Source organism: Orycteropus afer, unplaced genomic scaffold, assembly GCF_000298275.1.
Source record: "Orycteropus afer afer isolate SDZICR_OR568_19922 unplaced genomic scaffold, OryAfe1.0 scaffold00034, whole genome shotgun sequence".
NCBI classification, from domain to species: Eukaryota; Metazoa; Chordata; class Mammalia; order Tubulidentata; family Orycteropodidae; genus Orycteropus; species Orycteropus afer.
Genome location: NW_006921621.1, coordinates 12,295,186 through 12,319,263, shown reverse-complemented (window position 1 = coordinate 12,319,263; position 24,078 = coordinate 12,295,186). Strand labels below are relative to the sequence as shown.

Sequence of the window (24,078 nt, the reverse complement as noted above, 5' to 3'; positions counted from 1 at the left end):
CTATATCCGGGGAGGAGGGAATAAGAGAAAAGAGGTAGCATAAGAGAATAATCATGGGAAAAATGCAAAAAGAAAAAAAAAAAAAGAATATTTTGGCTATTTAGGACCCCTTGGAATTCCATATGAATTTAAGTATTTTTTTTCTGTAAAAAATAATTTTGATAGGAATTTCATTGAATCAGTAGATCAATTTGAGTAGTACTGACATTTTAATGATATGAAGTCTTCCAATCCATGAACATAGTATGCTTATCCATTTATTTAAGTATTCTTTAATTTCTTTCAGCAATATTTTATAGTGTTTAGTGGACATATCTTTCAACTCACTAGTTAAATTTATTCCTAAGTATTATATTGTTTTGGGAGGAGCTCTGGTGGCATAGTACCTAAGGCACTTGACTACTAACCAGAAGGCTGGAAGTTCAAACTCACTAGCAGCTTCTCAGAAGGAAGGTTGGGCAATCTACTTCCATAGTGTTACTGCCTTCGAAATCCAAGGAGGTGTCACTGTGAGCCAGATTCAACTTGACGGCAGTGAGGTTTTGTTTTTCTTTTCTTTTCTTTTTTTTTTTTGACTATATTGTTTTAGATGTAAATGGAATTGTTTTCTTAATTTCTTTTTCACCTTGTCTATTGTTGGTTTATAAAAACACAACTAATTTTTTTGTGCTTATCTTATATCCAGAAACTTTGCTGACTTCATTTATTAACTCTAGTAACTTTCTTGTAAACCCTTTGGACTTTCTATATATATTATTATGTCAGCTACTCATCAGCTACTCCTTGGAAGGAAGATTGGGCAATCTACTTCCATAGTGATATTGCCTTGGAAACCTAAGGAGGGGTTGACTATGAGTCAGATCCGACTAGATGGTAGTGAGATTAATAATTTTACTTCTTCCTTTCCAGTTTGGGTGCATTTTCTTTCTTTTTCTTGTCCAATTACTCTGGGTAGGACTTCCAGTACAATGTTAAACAGGAGTGTTGTGGGTACTTACCCTCGCATTTTTCTAATCTTAAGGGAAAGCTTTCAGTCTTTCTCAATTGATTTGATGTTAGCTGTGGGTTTTTTATGATTGCTTTTTATCATGTTGAATAATTTCCCTTCTATTTCTAGTTTGCTGAGTTTTTTTTTTTTTTATCATGTCAATATGTTTGATTTTGTCAAATGCCTTTTCTACACAAATTGAGATAATTATATAGTTCTTTTCCTTTATTCCATTAATGTGATATATTGCATCAGTTGATTTTCTTATGCTGAACCATCCTTGCATTCCAGGGATAAATCTTACTTGGTCAAGGTGTATAAAACTTTTAATATGCTGTTGGATTCAGTGTGCTAGTATCTTATTGGGAAACTTTGCATCTATATTCATAAGGAAAATTGGTCAGTAGTTTTCTTTCCTTGTGATGTCTTTAGCTGTCTTTCAAACCAATAGATAAATAAATAAATAAATAACAACTCACTGCTGTTGAGTTAGTCCTGACTCATACAGACCCTTCCTTGGATTTCTGAGGCCGTATCTCTATGAAAGTAGATTGCCTAATCTTCCTTCAGAGCAATGGCTGGAGTGTTTGAACTGCCAGCCTTCTGGTTAGCAGTCAAATGCTATAGGCACTACGTCACCAGAGCTGGCTTTAGTATCAGGTAATACTGGTCTCATAAAATGAGTTAGGAATTGTTCCCTCCCCTTCTATTATTTGGAAGAGTTTTAAGATGGATTAGTGTTAATTCTTCTTTGATTGTTTGGTAGAATCCATAAGTGGAGTTATCTGGTCTTGGGCTTTTATTAGCAGGAAGGTTTTTGATACTACTTCAATCTCTTCACTTGTTGTATGTTTAGAATTTCTATTTTCTCAGAAGTCATTTTAGATAGTTTATGTGTTTCTTGACACTTACCCATTTCATCTAGTTTATCTAATTATTAGCATGCAATTGTTTATAGTATTCTCTCATAATCCTTTTTATTCCTTTAGAGTCAGTAGTGATGTCCCCACTTTCATTTCTGAATTTAGTTATTTGGATTTTCTATTGTCAATATAGCTAAATGTTTGTCAATTTTAATGATCTTTTCAAAGAACCAACTTCTGATTTGTTGGTTATTCCTTTATTATTTTTCTATTCTCTTTTTCATTTATCTCTACTACAATCATTATTATTTTCCTCTGATTTCCTTCTGTTAGTTTTGAGTTTAGTTACTCTTCTTTTTATAGTTCTTCAAGGTGTAAATTTAGGTTATTGATTGATATCTAATGTAGCTATTTACAGCTATAAGTTTTCCACTGAGCACTGCTTACACTGCATCCCATATGTTTTGGTATGTTGTGCTTACAGTTTCATTTGTCTCTAAGTACTGACTAATTTCCCTTGTGGTTTCTTATTTGACCCACTGGTTGTTTAATATTGTGTTGCAGCATGGAGTAGGGTCTCCTGGGGCACCATGTCATGGGTACAGTGGCACTCCTTTCCAGTTGAAGTCCAGAGGTGGAGTGGAGTGGGTTTAGCAATCCAGCCCCAGAGACTTCATTGCTATGGGTTATGATCCATGTGCATTGGAAGAGAATGTATATTCTGGTATTTTTGTGTAGAGTGTTCTATATACATCTGTTAGGTATAGTTCTTTTATAGTTTTGTTCAAATCTTGTATTTCATAATTGATCTTCTCTCTAGATTTTCTATAAGTTATTGAAAGTGGAATATTGAAGCCTCCAACTATTATTGTAGAACTGTCCACTTCAGTTGCTGTTGAGTCATTTCTGGTTCACTATGGTCGTATGTGTTGCACAGTAGAAATACATTCCATAAGGTTTTCTAGGCTGTAACATTTCAGAAGTAGATCACCAGGCCTTTATTCTGAGGTAACTTTGGGCAGGTTCAAAATGCCAACCTTTCAGTTAGTAGTTGAGCACTTAACCATTTGCACCAACCAGGAATGCCTAGAACTGTTCATATCTCCCTTCAATTCTGTTAATGTTTGCTTCATATATTTTGAGTGTTTGGTGTTAGTTGCCTGTGGATTTAAAATTGTTATATAGTCTTGATGAATTGATCTTTTATCATTATATAATTTCCTTATTTGTCTCTTGTAACAGATTTTTACTTAAAGTCTATTTTGTCTGCTATTAATATAGGAGCTCTAGTGGCATAGTGCCTAAGGCATTTTCCTGCCAACCAGAAGGCTAGCAGTTCAGACCTACCAGCCACTCCTCAGAAGGAAGATTGGGCAATCTATTTCTGTAGTAATACTACCTTGGAAACCCAAGGTGGGGTCACTATGAATCACCCCCTTTTTTTTTTTTTTTTTTTATTTACTATTTGCATGGATTTTTTTTTTCCCTTCCACTTTCAACCTATTTGTGTCTTTGGTTCTAAAGTGGGTCTCTTGTAGACATCTTATAGTTGGATCTGTATTCTTACCCATTCTGCTAATCTCTGCCTTTTGATTGGAGAGTTTAACCCATTTACATTTAAAGTTTTACTGATAGGGAATGACTTATTTTGGCCATTTTGCAATTTGTTTTCTGTATTCCATATTTCTTTGTCTGTCATTTCCTCCAAAATTGCCTACTTTTGTGTTAATTTTTTTTGTAGCGAACCATTTTGATTCACTTCACATTTATTTTAATGTATATTTTAAATGATTTTCTTTGTGGTTGCCATGAGGATTACATTTAATCTCCTAAATTCATAACAACCTAGTTTAAGTTGCTATCAAGTTAACTTCAATAACATATAAAATCTCTTTTCCTATACTACTCTTCCCCACCCCTTCATCTTGGTGTCAGAAGCATAACTTTATTCCTTGTATGCCCAATCACTCACATTTATAAGAATTATTGAGTATAGAAAGGGATTGGGGCAACAAGGAATTGGCTAGGAAGAAGTAAATAGAACTCTAGAGAATATAAGAATAAGAGCAGCCAGTATTTCTAGGGCTGAAGTAGAGCAACCAAGTAAGAGCTCCACTTACCCCCTTCCTGCCAAGAGTTGAGCATTAGACATTGTTGTGGAGGGCACAGCACTGGTAGAAATTGCAATGGTGAAACATGCTGGAAATATGCCCTTTGGGAGAGGTGTCTCACCAGAGGCACTCTGCTATAGAAGTGCCCAAGGCAGGAGATTGTTGTGGGAAGTTGCTAGCTCCTGGGTATTGATGGTCACTGTGTAGTTCAGGAGCCTATTGCTGGAGCAGCTACACATGTTAGGGTCCTTATGAGAGAGCACAAGGGAACCAGGAAGCCAAGTCCTGACCTCCTGAAATGTTTCCTCAATATAGCACCTACTAAAAATACTTCAATGCCTACTGTTTAAGAAATGATGTTTAAGGGGCCTAGATTTATTTCACAGAGAGAGCAGATAAAAAGGATGAATTTGGAACTGAGAAGCTACAAACTGATAACCAGGATATTTAAGGAAGAAGAATGATCTGGAAGAAAAATAGTGGCTGATGGGGATGTGACTGAGGAAAAGATCCTGTTCAACAAAAGCAAATTCAAGAGACTCATTTAAAGTTGGAGACGATGAAAGAATCATTGCTTGTAGAACTTGCTCATAGCTAGATGGCAAGGAGGAAGTGTATTTTTAGAAAGTCTGGGGGAAAACACACAGAAGGAAGATGGGACCATCTACTCCTGTAAAGATTTACAGCCTTGGAAACCCAATGGGGGTCATTATGAGCTGGAATCGATGTGATGGCAGTGAGCTTCAGTAAAAACGTTGGTGAAAGTGTTTCTGAATATTCTTTGTGGTTGCCATGAGGATTACATTTAATCTCCTAAATTCATAACAACCTAGTTTAAGTTGTTATCAAGTTAACTTCAATAACATAAAATCTCTTTTCCTACACTACTCTTCCCCACCCCTTCATCTTGGTGTCACAAAGCATAACTTTATTCCTTGTATGCCCAATCACTTACATTTATAAGAATTATTGACTATAGAAAGGGATTGGAACAACTAGGAATTGGCTAGGAAGAAGTAAATAGAACTCTAGAGAATAGAACTTTGGAACTGTGGACAGTAGGAATAGAATTGGTTGGTACCATCCTTGGTGCCTTGATCAATAAAAAATGATTGAATTACTATAAGAAACCTTTGATTTTGAGGTGTTCTTAAATGTTTCATCACAGACCTCTATAAACTTTTATGTATAACATTCTACTGCTTTTCAAAAATCAACTCTGCCACCACAGACAATGCCAACACTAAAGTGTCAGAAACCTGATTACAGAAAATTAGTTTTATTTCTCCTCCTCCTAAGTAATAAATTAAAACTGTTTAGAAATTATACTACTCTTCAAGGAACTTGAGGATCATTTTAATAAGTTGATGTTTTAGTCAAACAAAAACATACACACTTTAGTCAGTACCATGTAGGAAGAGCAATTAGAAAGATGTTCCATAAAAGTGGTTCTGAAAAGTCATATGGTGAGTGTCAGTGTTTTTACTCCAATACTATACTCTCTTATAAGTGTCTGAAAGTGGCCCTTGGGAAGACTAACTACCAAAAAACCAAACCAAATGTACTGCCGTGAAGTCAGATCCGACTCACAGTGACCCCTCCTTGGGTATCTGAGATGGTATCACTATGGAAGTAGATTGCCCAACCTTCCTTTTGAGAAGTGGGGTGGGTTTGAACCACCAGCCTCTGGTTAGCAGTCCAATGCCTTAGGCATCTTGCCACCAGAGCTCCTGGAAGGCTAACTAGAACAGGAGCAAGTTTATGATGCTAAGCCTTTCACTACAAACATTTAATCTCTTGTTACAGTCATGCAAATTATTGTAGTTCACTGACAATGGGGAAAAATTACTGAGCTTACAACAAATCAGGCAGTATTTAACAATTAAATTTAAGTTAATTAAAAATTAAAACATAAAAATGTCACAAAGATTTTGGATCACTTAAATAATTATGCTGTCTTTAAAATGTGTATAACCAACCAGTTGTCATCAGTTCCGGTTCATGGTGACCCCACGTAGAACTCCACAGTAGGAGTTTCATGGCTAATTTTTTGGAAGTAGATTGCCAGGACTTTCTTCTGAGGCATCTCTGGGTGAATTCGAACTGCCAACCTTTCAGTTAGCAGCCGAGTGCTTAAACCCAGTTCCTCAAAAGTGTGTATGAGACTTGTGAAATTTGTTGTGTATGTGTAATCATTTGTAAAACAATCTTCTTGAAATAAATTCATTAAAGTCTTAACTATCATTCTCATATTCAGATCACATTAAAGTTTTTTCACTCTTTTCTCATCTACGCAGTTAATGTTCTCCCTCTTTATTGGAAGATACTGGCATATAGAGATGTGTAAGGCAATTGTTCTGAAGGAGCCCATGAAGAATAATTAACTCCTCATTCTTTTCACTCTAATTTGGCATATCCAAAATTATGAAGGCAAAAATATTAGTCTAAATGATTGATATACAGGTAATAGAAGATTTACAAATGATGCATTTTCACTTTTAAGAACTAATTTGGACCTCATGCATCCTGCACCCCAGTATCCTCTTTAATACCTACCCTAATCTTAGTTACCTAGTGCAGCTATGAGAGAAATGCCCCAACAGATGGTTTTAACAAACAGAAGTGGCTTTTCTCACAGTTTATAAGAGGACATAAGGAGGCTAGAAATCTGAATTCAGGGCACTGGCTCTAGAGGAAGGTTTTTCCTCTCTGTGGGCTCTGATTGTTGTTGTTGTTATTTGTCATCGAGTTGGACCCAACTCATAGCGACCCCTCCTTGGGTTTCTGAGGGAAGGTCCTTATCTCTTCAGCTTCTGATTCCTGGTTCCTTGGAGATCTCCGTGTAGCTTGGCATATATCTCCCCTCATCTTTGCTTGCTTAAACTGTTCCTTTTATATCTTGTAAGAGATTGATTTAAGACTCACCCTATATTAATTCTGCCTCATTAACATAACAAAGACAACTCATTCCCAAATGGAATTATAGCTGCAGTTATAGAAGTTAAGATTTACAACACATTTTTTGGGGGGGACACAATTCAATTCAATCCATAACAATTCCTTTCCCCTCTTCTATTTTGTCAGAGTCCTGAATCTTTCACTTCAGTTTAGGACAGAGGTCAGCAAAGTTTTTCTGTTAAGAACTAGATAGTAAATATTTTAGGCTTTGTGAGGCAAAAAACCTTTATCACAAGCATTCTGCTGTTTTAGCTTGAAGGTAACTATGGACAATATGTACACAAATAAGCATTGATGTAGTCCAATAAGACTTCATTTATGGACACTGCAATCTGAATTTCACATAATTTTCATGTGGCATGAAAGTCTACATTTGATTGTTTTCCAACTATTCAAAAATGCAAACACCATTCTTAGCTTGTGGTTGTACCAAAATAAGTGCCAGTACAGATTTGGCCTGTGGGATGTAGTTAGATGACTCCTGGTCTAGTTGCAGTGTGTCTTCTTTAAGTGCTGAGTAACCTTCACTTGGTCTTGGGCCAAAGGAAAACCCTCTAAAGATGGCTCTACTCATAAAGTTCCCTCAAATGACACATTCAAAGCGTTAGGCATCATCAAAATGTCCATAATTTTTTATTGTACATCTGAAAGGTTGTCCCACTTTACTAGTTGGCCCATGGAGAGATATTTTAAGATTTTACAATGACTTTTTCACTTTCAATATGAAAAATAAATAAATAAATAAAATGATGTGTAGGAGACAGAACAGGAAATCTGAATGAAAGGAGCGTGGGTTGGTTCTGTTCCCAGTTTGTGGATTCAGTTCTTTGTTAGGTAAATAACTTGACTCACATCTCACTTTGTTTGCCTGGGAAGTCAGAATTGCCAGGTATCCTTACTGACAATTATATTAAATATTAAAAGACATAGAGGGGAAAATTGGGGCTTATGTCTTTCAGATTAGCCATGTTCTCAGAAAAAAATCTATGTTCTTTTTCACGGCATAGCAGGAAACTGAAAATATGGGTATTTCTGAAAAAAATCTACTGCATGATATGCTTTTGGGGGGGTAGAAGAAAATCTTAACTCAAGGGTGAGATCACAAAATACACATATGTAAAATGTTATGATTTCCTATGTGCCTACTTTACCAGTAGAGCTTCGGTTTAGGGTCTGTAAATTTTTTTTCTTCCTTTAAATGTAACACTTTGTGCCAAGACATCATCAGTTCCAGGCTCAGTCAGTTCCAGTTGAGAGTGTGAATGTTCAGCAAAAGGATATTTTTGAAAGGAGACTGAAAATCTGCTGTGCCAGATACCTGAAACTTTGTTAGAGTATTCAGTGGAAAATTTCATTTCCACATTATAAATAACTGTAGGATATTTTAAGGGATCCAAGAAGAGTAACTTCCAAGAGTTGCTTATATTAGTTCCATTAAAATGTGAAATGGAGGAAGGATGCCAGGGAAAGCTATAAAACTGAATTACCGGATGCGATTAATTAAATAAATAATCTCTCATTGATTAAGTCACCCTGAATACTCCCTGTCGGTGTAATCAGCCATTGAGGCCTGCATATTTTGCAGCCCATCCCAATAGTCTTATTGCAGCAAGACAAAGAAAGGACAAAACAGCCATGGCAAAAGAGAGAGGCAACATCCTCAGGATGATTACCAAGACGATAAAACTGTCTGATAATTTCTTATTTTAAAATATAACGTCCCTCTGGTCACCCATATTTAAACTGTTGATATTCTCAACATCTTCAACTTTCCTGGGAGTTCTCTGTTCTGTGGATTTCCTTGGGAGGGCAAAAACAAGTCCAGAAAAGGCTGCCAGGGTCACCCACTATGGTAGTTACAGAATCTTTATTTCCCTTTGACGGCAGAAATAATCCATATCTTGTAATTCCTCCCCTCCTCTGCAGGCCCCGCTCCTTAAAAAACACAACACAACACAACACAATAAGCCAGGGATCTCTGTTAGACAGTGGCACAATGTGGCCCACAATAAAACTGCCTCTTCCAAAGGCAAAACAAAACAAAAATCCGTGTGTGTGATTTGTGTACGTGTATTTAAAAGATGCCTTTGTGGGGATGTATGTCTGAGTGCCACTCAGTGTAAAAAGGGTGATTTTTTTTTTTTCTTTTGGTAGGGTAGTCTAGCTTCCCATCTCGGGTCCGCTGCCTGCGGCTGAGGAAGCTAGACTCTTGTGTGTGCGCCTTCGGTGCGACGGTGCCCAGGGTTAGAGCTCTCCCCTGTGACCGAAAAGATAATTAAAAATCGCACGCGCAGCAGACGGCTCAGCTCTTCGCTGAGCGTTCAAGTTCGTTCGGCTGAACTGGGTCTCGCACACCAGCGGAGGCCGGACAGGATGACCAGTTTGCCAGGACCCAGGAGGGGATTGGGGAATGGGTGTCAGGGCGGGTGGTGAAGAATCGCTTCTTTGAGCCACTGAGGTTGGCAGTGGCAGGAGGCCTTCGAAGGCGAGAATGTGGGAGGGGCGATGTAAAGAGACTAGCGCGTGTACAGGGATTTCGGGGGGGGGGGAGAGGCGGGAAAGTGGAGAGAAAAGTGGGAAAGAGAAAAACAGACGGGGGAGGCTTGAAGGAGTGAATGGAGAAAAGGAAAGGTAAAAATAATGCTCCAAATAGGAAAGACAGAGCAAAGTCCCCGGAACTCCATCCTTTCCTCCGCGAGAGCGCACGCCCAGCCCCTCGAGCACTCTCGAAGCCCCTCTGTCTCCAGCACGTATTTCCAGATGGGCAGTTCCTGGTTTCCACAGGACGCCAACACAGCCCTCCAAGTTCATCTTTTATTTGAAGTCCGAGACGGACACCAGACACTATTCTTCCGCATCTCCCACGCTCTCGAAGCCCTTCTAGGTCCTTTTAAAGGCGCAGATCCCAAGTGCACGCTCTGCGAGTGGTATCAAAGCTTTAAAAACTGAGAGGGAGGGTCGTGGCAGGTCGCTACCAGGGGGAAGGAGGCGTCTGCGCTGAGCAATAAAAACACGTATTAATGGGTATGTAAATTGTCTTGAATGAGATGGGGCTGGGGAATGTTGACCCAATCATCTTTCTTCTTTAATACTTCATAATAATTTAAACATTTTTCTTTATAAAATCACTTATTATTGTGTCAAATAACCTATGAACAATCTTTGAAACTCTAGCGACTAAGGATTCTTTTTGCAAATGTATTTCCAAGGTTTAAAAGATTTAAACTAGCTTAACAAAAAGCAAAGAAGGTAGCAATTCGCAACACAGAGGGGGAAAGGCCCTGTGTCCCCATCTTGGCGGTGCAATAGCCTCAAGCAGATTTCCCGGCTTCTGCGGGCTCCGCACATTGTTTTATTTGTTTTTAAGGTTCAGAGTTTGAGGCTGGTCGGAGACACCCACGTGCTTCTGACTCTCATCAGCGTAATGATCGCCCTCGCCAGAGTCGTGTCTATATAAACCACAAAAACCTAATCATTAGAAATCCCAGCCTCCAAAAACCACATTTTAGGTAAAAACTGCCGCTTTTTTTCGCGCTCCTTCATCCTCTCGACCACAACTTTTTTGGGGTTCCAAAGTCGCTTTTTTAACCCACATTGGGAAATAAATACATAAACAAACAGCCATTGAAGCATTCTGAATTTTTTATTTATAATTTTTTCCCCCCAGGAGCCGTGCGGAAGAAAGTTAAGACACTAGACTTAGTTTTAGATGCAGAATAGACTTAATAAAGGATAGAAATTCATGGAAAACTGCTGGGTTTTATCCCAGCAAGGGTTTTTGCAACTTATTTTAATCACCAAGCTGACAGTTTTCCAGTCCTTCAAAGACTAATCCTTGTTCTCTAGGAATAGCATGTTTAACTGTGTAAGAAACAAGACGTGTTCCGTCACTCACTTGAGTTTCTAAAAACTATTTTGACAAGTGCCACCCCCCCATTTTTTTTTTTGTGCCACTTATAACCAAAAACAACAACAAAAAAACACACCCAAACTCTGCAAGATCACCCCCCCCAGCCGCTCCGGCAGAGGTGGGGGTGGGGTGGGGTGGGGTGGGTGAACAGTGCTGAGAAGTCAGCACAGACGCTCAAGAATTTTCCTTCCTCCTCTCCTGAAGTTACAACGAAAAATAACGACAGTCAGATCAGCCCCCGGCTCCCTGGAGTCTCAGCTTCAATCTCGTCTGGCCAAGAGGGGTCCCTTGTCTTGGGGAGGGGGGCCAAAAAGACACGACCAGGCGAGATCCCCCTAGACTGGGGCCGCCACTCTCAGCTTCGGAAGCTGCGTGCAGCGTCCGGGGGGCTCCTTCTCGTGGCTGGCGGGCGGCGGCAGCGGCTGCGGTTCGCAGGCTCAAGATCCGCTGTCCCGAGATCCGCTGCCCGCGACTTACCTCCTGACAGACACCTTGAAGTGCAAGGGACTGGGGAGTCTTGCAAATAGCAGGAGGGAGTGAATGCAAAGAGGTGGCGGTGAGAGGGAGAGAAGAGAAGAAGGGAGAGGAAGGAACCCAGCCGAGGAGCCCGGCTGGCAGCCGCCTCGGGAGGAATCTGAGCGAGCAGCCGAAGCGGGGCGAGTGGCGGCAGCCGCGGAGGAGGCGGAGGCGGCGGCGGCGCGGGAGGGCGGAGGCGCGGACGCCTGCAGCTGGGGAGCTGCGCGCGGCTGTGCGGGCTCCCGGGCTGCATTGCTGAATCTACTCTACTCCACCGCTGGACTCGAACTGGGAGGGGGCGCCAGCGCACCCAGGACACGGTGCCCCAGGGGACCCCATTCCACGCTGCAAACTCAAGCCCCCTGCCTCCCAGGGCCAAACGTGCCCCCGGGCCCGTTCGCAGCTGCCACCCTGGGAGTTTCAAAGGCTCCGGCCAAGATCTGCGCCTCCCGGGCCGCCCTACCCGCCGGCCCGACTGCTGTGCATCCGCACCGCTGGCCCCATCAAACTCCGCCCGGCAGTCGGCTCCATCAAACTTGATCTCTCACCTCCTCAGCCCCATCACCTCCATCCCCTTTCCCCCTGTCTCGCCTCCACCCCCCCAATTTCCTCCTCCTCGCCCCTCATTTCCACCCTCCTCCCCCTCCCCCGGCCACTTCGCTAACTTGTGGCTGTTGTGATGCGTATTCCCGTAGATCCGAGCACCAGCCGGCGCTTCAGCCCCCCCTCCAGCAGCCTGCAGCCCGGCAAGATGAGCGACGTGAGTCCGGTGGTGGCTGCGCAACAACAGCAGCAGCAGCAGCAGCAGCAGCAGCAGCAGCAGCAGCAGCAGCAGCAGGAGGCGGCGGCGGCGGCAGCGGCGGCGGCGGCTGCAGCAGCAGCCGCGGCCGCAGTGCCCCGGTTGCGGCCGCCGCACGACAACCGCACCATGGTAGAGATTATCGCCGACCACCCGGCCGAGCTCGTCCGCACCGACAGCCCCAACTTCCTGTGCTCCGTGCTGCCATCGCACTGGCGCTGCAACAAGACGCTGCCCGTGGCCTTCAAGGTAAGAGGCTGCAGCCACCCCTGGCCCTTCGCCGCGGGACCTGCTCGCCGGTGTCTCCACACTCGCCTGGGCTGGGGCCCAGTCGACTTCCAAAGCCTCTATTCTACGCCGTTTTAACCCGAGGGGCCCCAGCTGACCCTGTTTCGTTCGCCAGCCATGCTCCGGGCTCAGTCACCCCGCAAGGATCCCGATTCCCTCTCCCACCTGAGCCCGCAGCCACCCTGACCTTAGCCCATGTCCCCTTTACCTGAACATCATCCCTCAAGCTTTCCGGCCTCTGTTCTAACCCCCTCCCCTGAGTCTTCTCCCGTTTTCTAGGAGTCCCCAGGTGCCCATTCTGCGCCTTCACCCCACCCCGCCCCCTTCCCCAGGGGCCAGGATCCCAGTACTCTCCCGGTGTACTACTGCACTCTTTCCCCCGCAACTCGGCCGACCGCGCACCACGGGTTGCGCGCACTGCCGCATCCTCGGGGTCCCGTGCGATCCTAATCCCATTCCATCCCTCCACTTCCAGCAGAACGCCCGTCCGCTGGTCTCGGCGCCCCCTCTAACTCATTTGAGCCCCAGAGGCCCCGGGCCCTCTCGGGCTCGGAGACCGATATTCGTGGGGCCTGAGCCGAGGTGGGGCGCGAGTTACCGGCTGAGGCGCGCGGGCCCGAGTACCGGTGTCAGGGAGGGTCTAGGACACACCTGGGCACTCGGGGAGCGGAGAGGTTGCTAGACGCGGGCATTTGCTCTGTTCGCTGACCCGCGCCAGTTCCCGTTACCGACGAGGAAGGCGGGGTCGCTGCGCTGCTAGAGGCAGAGGAGCTCCTGGGCCCGGCGCTGGACCCTCGAGTGCAAGGAAGCGCGGGCTGGGGGAGGGGGCGGGGGCTCGGGCCGCCTCTTGCCGCCCGGGGCGAACTCCTGCCTTGGCCAGTCATGGAGAGTTGAGAAGGAAACCTGTGAAACATCTTCGGTTTCCCCGACTTGTAAACTGAGGTGACATTTTGCAGATTTTATTATTATGATTTTTAAGTACTTAAATACCAAAAGTCATGTCGCCCGTCCTTCTTCTGCTTCCCAAAGATAGTGGGTGGTTCCTGGCCGTGGTGTGCTGCGGAGGGAGTCACGCCGGGGTCTCAGAGCGGCCGCCGCTTGCCCCGCGGCCTCCTCAGCGGGCGCTGCCCGTTAGTTTGAGGTTGGGTGTCAGTGGTGGAGTCTCAGGCATCAGTTTGGCAGGTTGAGGATGTAGGGTCCGCATCCTCTCGCAGTAGCCCGGAGAGTCTCCTTAATGCTGTCCAGATTTCCCTGGGCAGCTCTCGCCAGGGGGAGACTCGGAGCCCCATGCCAAGCGCGCACTGGGCTTTAGGGGAAATGGGTTACCCGGCTGTCCACACTCGCAGGACTAGACGCCAAGGATGGAGAGGGCGGTTAGGCAGACAGGGAAAAGAACTTTCAAAAAGAGACGCCTCTGGCCCTCTCTCGCCTGGGGAATTTGAGGAGGTGGGCGTGAGTCCCCTGGGCTCTAGGGTCTCTGGAGAACTGGGTAAGCAGGGCCTTGAGGGAGTGGGGAGAGGAATTGTGCCAGTTACTCCTTTGTGGACCCTGGGGCCAAACTCCCACGGGACACTGGCAGTTCTCAGTTGTTGATCACACATTCCCTCCGCCCCCCCCTCGTCCCCGCCTCACGCACCCATTCAGATTCCGTGTGTGGGTGGGATGGAAAAGAAAGAGGAGCCCAGGTCAATTAGAGCTGGTTATCGCCCCAGTTCTTATATCAGAACAGAAATCAGAATGAATTGTTATGGAAAGGGGATGTTGCTTTCTGGGGCAAGTTTCATTTTGCAGTTGGCTCAAGAAATGTTTTTTCTTTTTTTAAACCAACCATTTTGTAGGTTGATGTTTTTTCTTCCTTGAATATGAAAAGCTCAGAATATGTTTAAGTTTACCTATGAGGCATCTTTTGCAATGTTCATTGTCCAAGGCCCCAGAAATTTCTAAATTTGCTTTACGTCAGGGTGAACATTTGTTTCCTCCCAAACAAAACAACTAACATTTGGATAAAAACAAAATTATCAATCTAGATATTTTGTCTATACAATGCCACAAGTTGTTTTGTAGTTTATAAGGATAGGTGCCTGCATTTTTAAAGATATAATTTAGATGTTTGATGCTGCATATACCGTTTTTCCAGGTAATATGTTTAAGGCATGACTGTCTTGAACTCTTCTTCTCTTGCACTTATGATGCTAAATTGATGTTGAGCAAGAGTATTTTGGACGGAATTTTTTTTTTTTATCATAAGGATAGAATGCAATTTAGTGTGAACTATTATGTTCTCAGATATTTTGGTTATTCCGGTTTTCTCACTATCACCCTGTTGAAATTATTTTGAAAATAAATTGCTTTATTTACTCTTAATCATACGTAATTACAGAAAGTATTTTTGTTATTTTACTTTTCAGCTGTAAATAAAACTGCAGAGAACAACTAGCCATATTAAATGGAATATTTTAATTCATATTAATTGAATTAATCTAAAACTTGGCTATCCCCTGGCTCCCCTCCCCCATGAGTTTAAAGGAATTCAAATAGTGTATAAAACTTAGTATCCATTCAATATAGAAGTTTTGTCTCTCTGCTGAAAAAAAATTGTATAGATATTTAGGTCATCCATATTTTGATAACGATTTTTATTGTTTTCACCTGAATGTTGAGAACCTGCCTCTCTTTACCTTACTTTCTGGATAATAGCCTGAGAGCATAAGATGTTCTACACTCTTACAGCATAATCAAATACATCTGTAATAAAGAAATAACATAAAGAAGTCTCAGTTTTAAAAGTGGTGACAGCAATTTGGCTATCATATTTAGGGCTATGTATAAAATAAATTTTAGTGCTGTTGAGTAGATAGCAGATAGGTAAATACATTTTTAAACATGCACACAAACAACATACAGAACTTAAATGTTGAGAAGTCTGGCATTCAAATCAATACACTAAACTATTTACTGAACCCATAATTTATGTCTATGACGCTGAGCTTAGAGCTACAGAGATCAAAAGTGAATTCATTAAACTATGTCTACTGATAATGTCAATTTAAGATAGTGCTTCAAAATGATGTTGACAATGTATTGTATTAAGACAACATTATTATATTAGTCTTGTTTATCTGATTGTGTTTTGGGATTGTATAAAAATTCATTTATACTGACAACTTGTATTATACTAATGTAAAGGTGCAAAAACTAGTATACTTTAAAATATGTAAAGTTGGTTATAATACACAGTTTGTATTTTTAACATAGGTCTCGGGTTTTAAAATACTCATTTCCCCAGGTGTCAAGGAAATGGAAATAGATATTTTTAGCATGGCTTTCAGGTGTATGTCACTGAATGCTTAAAATAGTTAAGATATCTTATTAGAGGATCCCAGATCCTTTCTGTCCTAGATAGTTCTAGTGACAAAAAAGCAATTTGCAAATTGAGTTCACTTGTTGATGGTCAGGTAGGAATAGTGGAGAGAACATGTTAACCCAGCATTCAGTAGCACTCTTATTGTTAGGAGTCTGTCAGCATTTCCACTGTGAAGCCTGGTGTTCAGGGTTCATAATTCAGTTGCTTTAAATAGTTTCAAGCTGAAACACTATGCAGAAGTCCAGATGTATGTTTTAAACTAAGGGTAGTGTCTATTGTGCTGTTTTAAGTTAGAGAACACCGGACTATATATGTACCAGTACCATATCTTTTTCTAGCAATGTTAAAAAAAGAAAACCCATTTTCAGATAGATATTAAATTTGTTGAGGAGCCCAGGTGGTGCAGTGATTAAGTGCTCAGCTATTAACCAAGAGGTTGGTGGTTTGAACCTACCAGGCACTCCATGGAGAAAGATGTGGCAGCCTGCTTCCTTAGAGATTGACAGCCTTGGAAACCCTTTTGGGCGGTTCTACTCTGTCCTATAAGGTTGCTATGAGTGGGAATTGACTGGAGAGTAATGGGTTTGGGTGTGTTTTTTCTTAAACTTGTTAAAACCTTATTGAACCTAATGTGAATTGTTAGGCAAAATTATGCAGATTGCAGTAGATTGCAAATTGAATAAAGACAATTTTTTGTGTTTAAATGCAATAAAAATTACTTAAAGATTTTTAAGATTGAGTAGGGTAATCTGAAAAATTTAGATGGAAAATAAATACTAAAAAAATTTTTAGGAAATATATTTGAGAACAGCCATATTAGATTATCTTTCATTTTTTTCAACCTTGGCATTGCTGTTTATATTCTTTCAAAAGTCTAGTGTATCTCTTGTGAGATGATCAAATTAGCTTCATAATTGAAATAAATTACCACCAAAATTTATTTCTTTGACATTTTAAAAATTATAAAATATTACATTGTATTTACTTTTTTTTTCCTGTAATTCTATGGCATTTTCCAAATTTGGGCTTAAGTTTTCAGAATTAATATTTGTTGGAAATTTTTAAATACAACAAGCTATTTAAAAATTATTATCACAGAATAAAATTTTTGCCATTTGCAATTACTGTCTCACCTTTTCTTCAATACAGAAAGTAGAGATATTTGAAATCAGAAAAAAAAGAGAAATGTTTGATCAGATTCTAGCTTGAAAAGTAATTATATTTCAATTGTTCTGTAAGTACAGTATGACAAATGCCATTGACCTGCAAGAGTAACTGATTAGTTAAGACTAGTGTTCTATCCGTAGAAATGTTATAGACAATTTTAACTTCCATATTCTAAGACCACAAAACAATTTTAAGGGTCTGAGTTAATTCTCCATTGCTTCTCTTTTAGAGTAATTCACAGTTACAGTCATAAGGGGACTCACAAAATTTCAATAGCATTTCTAGAGTTAAATATCCTTTTAGTTTTTTTAGTCAACTACGTATCATGTGATCCAAATGCTAGAGTGAGGTGTGCTGAATAAAGGAACTTCTTTCGCTATTTTGAGGTGTCAGGACAGGAAATTACTTCCCCCTTTCCCATGACATGTATTGTATTTGTAGATTTAATATGTTAAAAGCACTTAGAAATTTAATTGTTAAGGTTTCATCACACGTTGTTCCATGAAGAGCCATACTTTTGTATTGGATAGTGTAGAACCAAATTTTAATCCATACTTATTCCTAACTAGTTCAACGGTGATTGTTTTGACTGCTTTCTACCCTTTTCTACCCTGCAAAATGTTTTTCCATTGCTTGGATTTGGTGCAGATGAAATGTGTAAAAATTTCTTGATTCTTCTGGTTTACTTTTAGATAAACACAGTTGAGAATCTCCAAGGGAAACTTTTTAGCTTCAGAGATTTACTTTTTTTGAAAACCCTCAAACATATAATTATACTTTTGATTGATATAAAGTCAAATACAGTACACTCCTGCTCCCTTTTTTATTTTCTTCAGAAAAACATTGGGCAGTCTGATTGGGTAGAGTGAATAGTAGAAAAAAACAATATACTTACTCCTTAAAATAGAGTTCAGCCATAACAGGAGAGGCAGGAGAGGCTGTCACTACATGGTATTAGTTAGCTTTTTTCCCCCCCAAGACACATTCTAAGCCTCGTAGAAAACTCATACAACTTGTGATTACCTATTGTTGTTAAATGTAATACGTAAAACATACCAGTATTTAATATGATTATTATTATTCTGCTTAAGAAAAGTAAAATGAATTTGTGTATTTTACTCTTAGGGAATTTTTTCTTTCATATTTTCCCATGTTGAACCAATTTTCCTTTTCTTCTAACTAAAAAAAAATCCATTATGTTAAAAATATGCAGTAAAATAATAATGTCCCAGAGTTCTTGAAAACTTTTATAATGGGGCAGATTTCTTTCTTTTTTTTTTTTTTCTGAAATCTAGCCAGACTAGAGTGAAACCCAGCAGTCAGCCTGTATCTCTCAACACCACCAAAGAACATCTCAGAACACGAAGTGAAGAATTACGTATTAAATTGAAACCTTTAGGGATGCTTACAAGTAAAATTCTATGTTTAGCACACATCAGACTTTGAATAGAACAAATACTGTGTTAGCTTCCTCATCTTACAAAAAGTACATTGCTAGAGTTACACTCCATTTATATAATATCTTCTAAATTTTACAGATTTTTTTTTTTTTTTTAAATTTCTAATGTATAGGTTGGATGATGGTGGTTCCTGGAGGTAAAATAACTTGTGTGAGAGATTGTAGCAGAGGTGGGAAGAAAGTGAGCCTCTTAATTTTTAGTGCGTCTACTCTCTTTGAAATAGCACGCATTTTTTCTGCCTTCATTAATATGTGTATTGGTTACGAATTTAGTTTGACATAGAAAGCCACACAGCAGGTGTTAAAACACAATATGCTGAGTGTACAAAATGTCAGAGATCAGATGAATACTGTCAAATGTAGTCAGTTATTTCAGCATTTCCAAATGTTCGTATTTTTGGCATTTCGAAGTTGAAATACTGTACTGAAAAGCACATTGCTTCCATCAGGTGTACACATAACCCATTGCTGTTGAGTCAAATTCTGGCTCATGTCGACCTTATAGGACAGAGTAGAACTCTCCCCAGAGGCCAAGGCTATAAATCTTTGTCGAAGCAGACTGCCACATCTTTCTCTCACAGAGCGGCTGGTGGGTTTGATCCACCACCCTTTTTGTTAGCCGCTGAGTGCTTAATCACTGTGTCACCAGTGCTCCTTATCAGGAGTATCTCAGTATGTATATTCAGTACCCATATGAGCCACTAGTTCAAGTATGCATGGTTGGACTCTTGGGAGGAAATCTTATTCTTACGGGCTTACTGGGAGACTTCTCATATTGAATAGAATAATTACAAGTAAAGGATAGTTGGCATAATTCCCTCTCTGGTGGGAAAAGCTTGCAGAAAAGTGTTTTGAAGCAAGGGCACATCACTGCTAAGGAGGGATGCTGATTCAACCTTAACTAGTTTTCTCTTTTAGAGTGTTAACTGTGGGAAGTGTGTGTGGCAAACATCCATAAAGATCTGTTTATGGAGATCTTTCATTTATTTATTTAAAAAAATATTTATCAAGCACTGTGGGCTAGGCACAGTTTTGGGAGCTGGATATACAGTGGTGAATATGACAGGTGAAACCCTTCCTCTTGGAGTTTCTAATATAATATAATCTGAATTCCAAGGATATACAGCCTTGGTCTAATATATCAAAAGGAGTAATGTAGATCAGTAATATATATATATATATGTATTAAAGTGAGGATGCTGTGGAAAAGTTGGTGCTAGATTAATTTAAGGAATGCATTATGATATTGAACTGAATAACAAAGTTCTAGAGGAAGGAATGGAACTTACAAATTGCCTAAGAGAAAAAGCAGGGGTGAAAAAAAATATTGGTAAGTTTCTTGTTTGTTTGTTGTTCTCCTAGCTATAGCAAAGGCTAGAGTATGGGGATGTTGGGGTAGGTTATAACCAAACCAAAAAACCAAACTCACTGCCATCGAGTCGATTCTGACTCATAGTCACCCCACTTTGGGTTTCTGAGGCGGTAAATCTTTACAGAAGTAGGTTGCCCAGTCTTCCTTCTGCGGAGTGGCTGGTGGGTTTGAAAATCCAGCCTTCTGGTTAGCAGTCAAATGCCCTAAGCACTACGCAACCAGAGCTCCTTGGGGGTAGGTTATGTGGCTGAGGAAATATCAAACTGATAGTATAGTTATATTGTTGTGTGCTGTTGAGTTGATTCTAACTCATAGTGACTGGATATGACATAGTAGAACTGCCCAAAAGAATTTCCTAGTATGGAAGCAGATTACCAGTTTTTTTCTCCTGTGGTACTGCTGGTGGGTTCCAACTGCAGAACTTTCAGTTAGCAGCTGAACACTTAACGGTTGCACCACCAGTGCTCTTTAAAGTATAGTTGTGGTGTCTATTTTTCAATCACACTAAGAAATTTGCTTTAATGAGAGTATGTACAAAGCTTATTGGGAGCATGATATTTAATGCTCAGATCTGCTTTATGGAAGTCTTGTCAGAGGGGGGAGTAGTACTAGAGAGGAGAGAAGGGGAAGTGGGATGTTTGCCACACACACAAGCACACATAGGTGTTATTATCACAGAGTAGTGGGTTACTCTAGCAGTAGCCATTGCTTGGTTATCTTGAGGGCATCTGGGAGCTGAATATGGAAAAGATAGAAATAATCTGAATATAGAATTCTGGAAATGAGTTGAGAAAAGGGGTTGTAATCAAGGATTTTGATAATAGATTAAGAATAGTATGCTTTTTATATGATAGTGAAGAACCTTTACCAGCCTTCCCTTACCAGGCTCCCTGCTGATCAGACCGCACATTGCAAATTAGCTGACCTGGTTAAAAGTGTAGTCCCTAGCCTTGGAATAGTGAAAAATGCTTATTACTCTCAAAGACTAGTCAGTCTAGATTTTACAAAGACTAGTTAGTCACTCTAGATCTTTACTTGATCATTGTACCACCTCAGATTAACCATTGACAATTAAAGAGGCAAAGATGTAATTTCAAGATGGTTAGCAACTGAACACTAACCATCTATCTAATGGGATAGACTGGAGTGTGGTTAAAGGTATATGTCTCTGTTTATATTACTCATTGATCATTTTCAGCTTGGTATATGTCTCTGTTCTGCACCTAGACTTTAACCTTCCTGATGGCTTTGGATATTCCACTGCAGAGTGGGCATTCAGTAAATATTTATAGTGTGATTACCCTTGACTAGTTGAAAGTAAGGAGATAGAATGTAGTTCTGGATTCTACACTGTGTCTGGGGCTCCATGTTGTCAGCAACTCCAAGTTCCCCTACAAATCTTCTCCTGTAGAGCTGACCAGACTTTCTGTTCTTTAGCCTGTGATCTGGATGAAACCACACCTCAGGGGTTCCCAGGCTGCAGACAGGCAATGCCTTAATATGTACGATACAATCTGCAGCTTTCATTCTGTGGCCTAATTCCTATGGACAACTGAACATGGGGATTTAATAAAAATGTACATGTATTCTGTGAAGAGTCCAACAACAAATGCAGGGAACTTTCGCCTGCCTTTGAAATGGGTGGACCCCAAAACATTGGTCTGTTTGAAGTGGCATCACAGTGCATAAGCAGATGCTTCATTTCTGTCTGCCATTACCAAACTGGAGCACTAAGTCCTGATAAGACACATCGTTTACAATGAGAATATATTCTCAGTTTTTAAGCTTTTCTAATGTGCCATTATTGTTGCTGTGTTTCTTGTTTTATGTAGGTGGTAGCCCTCGGAGAGGTACCAGATGGGACTGTGGTTACTGTCATGGCGGGTAATGATGAAAATTATTCTGCTGAGCTCCGAAATGCCTCTGCTGTCATGAAAAACCAAGTAGCAAGGTTCAACGATCTGAGATTTGTGGGCCGGAGTGGACGAGGTAGGTCTCTGATTTTTAATATTGATGATAGGAGAAGCATATTAGAATCCTCTGATGAAATGTAGATTAGTTTATATATGAATCAGCGCCTTTTTTTTTTTTTTTTTACTAAATAGAACTACTGAATGTTTCATTTAAATACGTCCAGATGAAAGTTGAGTGTTTTTATGAGTACTTAAGCCTTTTTCATTAGTTTTATGGTATTGAACATTGAAAAAGGGTTTACCGAAGAGCTAGTTCCTAATTTCACTGGGTGTGAGCATATGAAGTAGAGAGAAAGAACAGTTCTGAATTATGTGTTGTTGAATGACAGTGACTTGAGTGGCCAAGGGGAAGAAGTATGGCTGCTTTGGATCAGTTTCCTGACAATGTTAATTTGCTCTAATTTGTTGCAAGAACAACTGGCATAATGTACTTCATTTATCACGTTACCTCTGTATAATATAGTTTATTCTCATAATAAGAATACTGAAACATCATTTTTTATGGAAGGTTTTTAATTTGAATAAATGAATAATATATTGCTTATTTAGAATGACTAGAGTTGCCTAGACAGATGAATGATAGGACTCTTAAAATTTCCACACAATTTAAAATTTCTACCATCTGAATCCGTATTTATATCTTAGCAATCCTTAAATGGATCCTAAAAGAGAAAATATTTCCTTTTTTTCACAGCTACTTCATCCATGGGGTTAATGTTTTTAAAAAAATCTCTAAGGAAACCAATATTTCAATTTTTATTTACTTAAGCTACAGAGGGATTTTTAATAGTCATTAAAGTATTATTAGAAGTATTATATTCATTTATTTATTGAATCTATTATTTCCATTTTAAGTATTATTAGAAGTATTATATTCATTTATTTATTGAATCTATTATTTCCATTTTAAGTAGTACTTTAATAGGAAAAGGAGCCCCGGTGTCACAGTAGTTAAACACTCCACTGCTAACCTCAAGTTCGGTGGTTTGAACCCACCAGCTTCTCTACAGGAGAAAGATGAGGTAGTCTGCTGCTGTAAAGATTTACAGCCTTGGAAACCCTACGGGGCAGTTCTGTTCTGCCCTATAGGGTAGCTATGAGTCAGAATTGACTGGATAGCAACGAGTTTTTTTTTTTTTTTTAATAAGAGAAAATGGACTGAGGTCAAAGACAATTTCAAAGCCCTATGGAATCCTTACAACCTAGGTTTGAATTAGGAAATGAGAAGCACTAGTTTTTAAAACAGGTCTAATAATTGCTCTTTAGTTTGGATCAGATGTCAAGTTATTACCATTGTAAAAACCTGATAAGGGAAATTCAAGCAAGGCTGTTTCCGATGAGTAGTTTTAGTTTACTTTCTAGGAACAGGGCCAAGAAGTTGTACTTTTTAACTTAAAAAAAAAAAAAGATACATGCTAATGAGATACTGTCACTGAAAGGTTATTTGAAATAAAATGAGGCTCAGAGGCTTTGGCAGAATGAAAACTAGGGAGTTCTCTGTGAATCCGATTTATTTTACTTTTATTAAAAGAAAGAAAACACACATCCTATCTTACCATTGACTAATTGGGTTTTAAATATGTGTGTCTGTGGGTATATTTGTTCTTTTTTTTTCTCAGTCATTGGTGGAGTTCCATAATGTAATTAAAGTTTCTCTTCTTTCTAGTAAGAATGAAAAAGAAAATTTGGACATGATGATTTTACCTGTTGCTCTGAGTTCTACCACTCTTCTTACTTAATATTATTTTATTTTTGACTAGAGTAATGAATGTTACTATTTAAAGGATTGGGTGCTGTTATTTATTCTAGTTTACAGATTCTAGCTAGTGTTTTCATTTACCTTGCTTTTGTATTATATAGATGCTGCATAAGTTTTCTCTGATCAATTTGAGTAGAAACTATGGCAAAGTGATAGTGTACTTTGTAAACCCTCAACATATTTATTTAAGAAACTTCAAAGAGAAACAAAGGGTGTGCACTGTTTTACTATATTGGCTTTCTGAGTTTTGGCTGGTTTCCCAAATAGCAATTTTTATATTTTAAAAAAAAAAAAAAAAAAAGACAGACTTAACTGCTTGCAGACTTTTCACGCATGGAAGATGAAGAAAGCTTCTTTTGATGAAGTGTAATTATGTCCAAACAGAGCTGACCCCCTCCCCCTGTATTTCTTATGATCTTAACTGAAGAAAGTAGGATTTTTCCTTTGAAGCAGCTGGGACTTGGTGGAGGATCTGAAATGCTACAGTCTGCTGCCAGAGGCAGGATGGAGAAATTGGTCCAGACTTGTCTTCAAGACTTAGATTGCAAGGG

The 24,078-nt window shown here is 40.1% G+C and overlaps 1 protein-coding gene across 1 annotated transcript in view; it reads left to right on the top strand.

Moving 5' to 3' along the window:
• RUNX2 (RUNX family transcription factor 2) overlaps positions 1 to 24,078 on the top strand; it is a 285,399-nt gene that overhangs the window by 133,536 nt on the left and 127,785 nt on the right. The window contains 2 exon segments of the mRNA XM_042780312.1: positions 12,042 to 12,394; positions 21,628 to 21,784. Coding sequence (XP_042636246.1) covers positions 12,042 to 12,394; positions 21,628 to 21,784 — 510 coding nt within the window.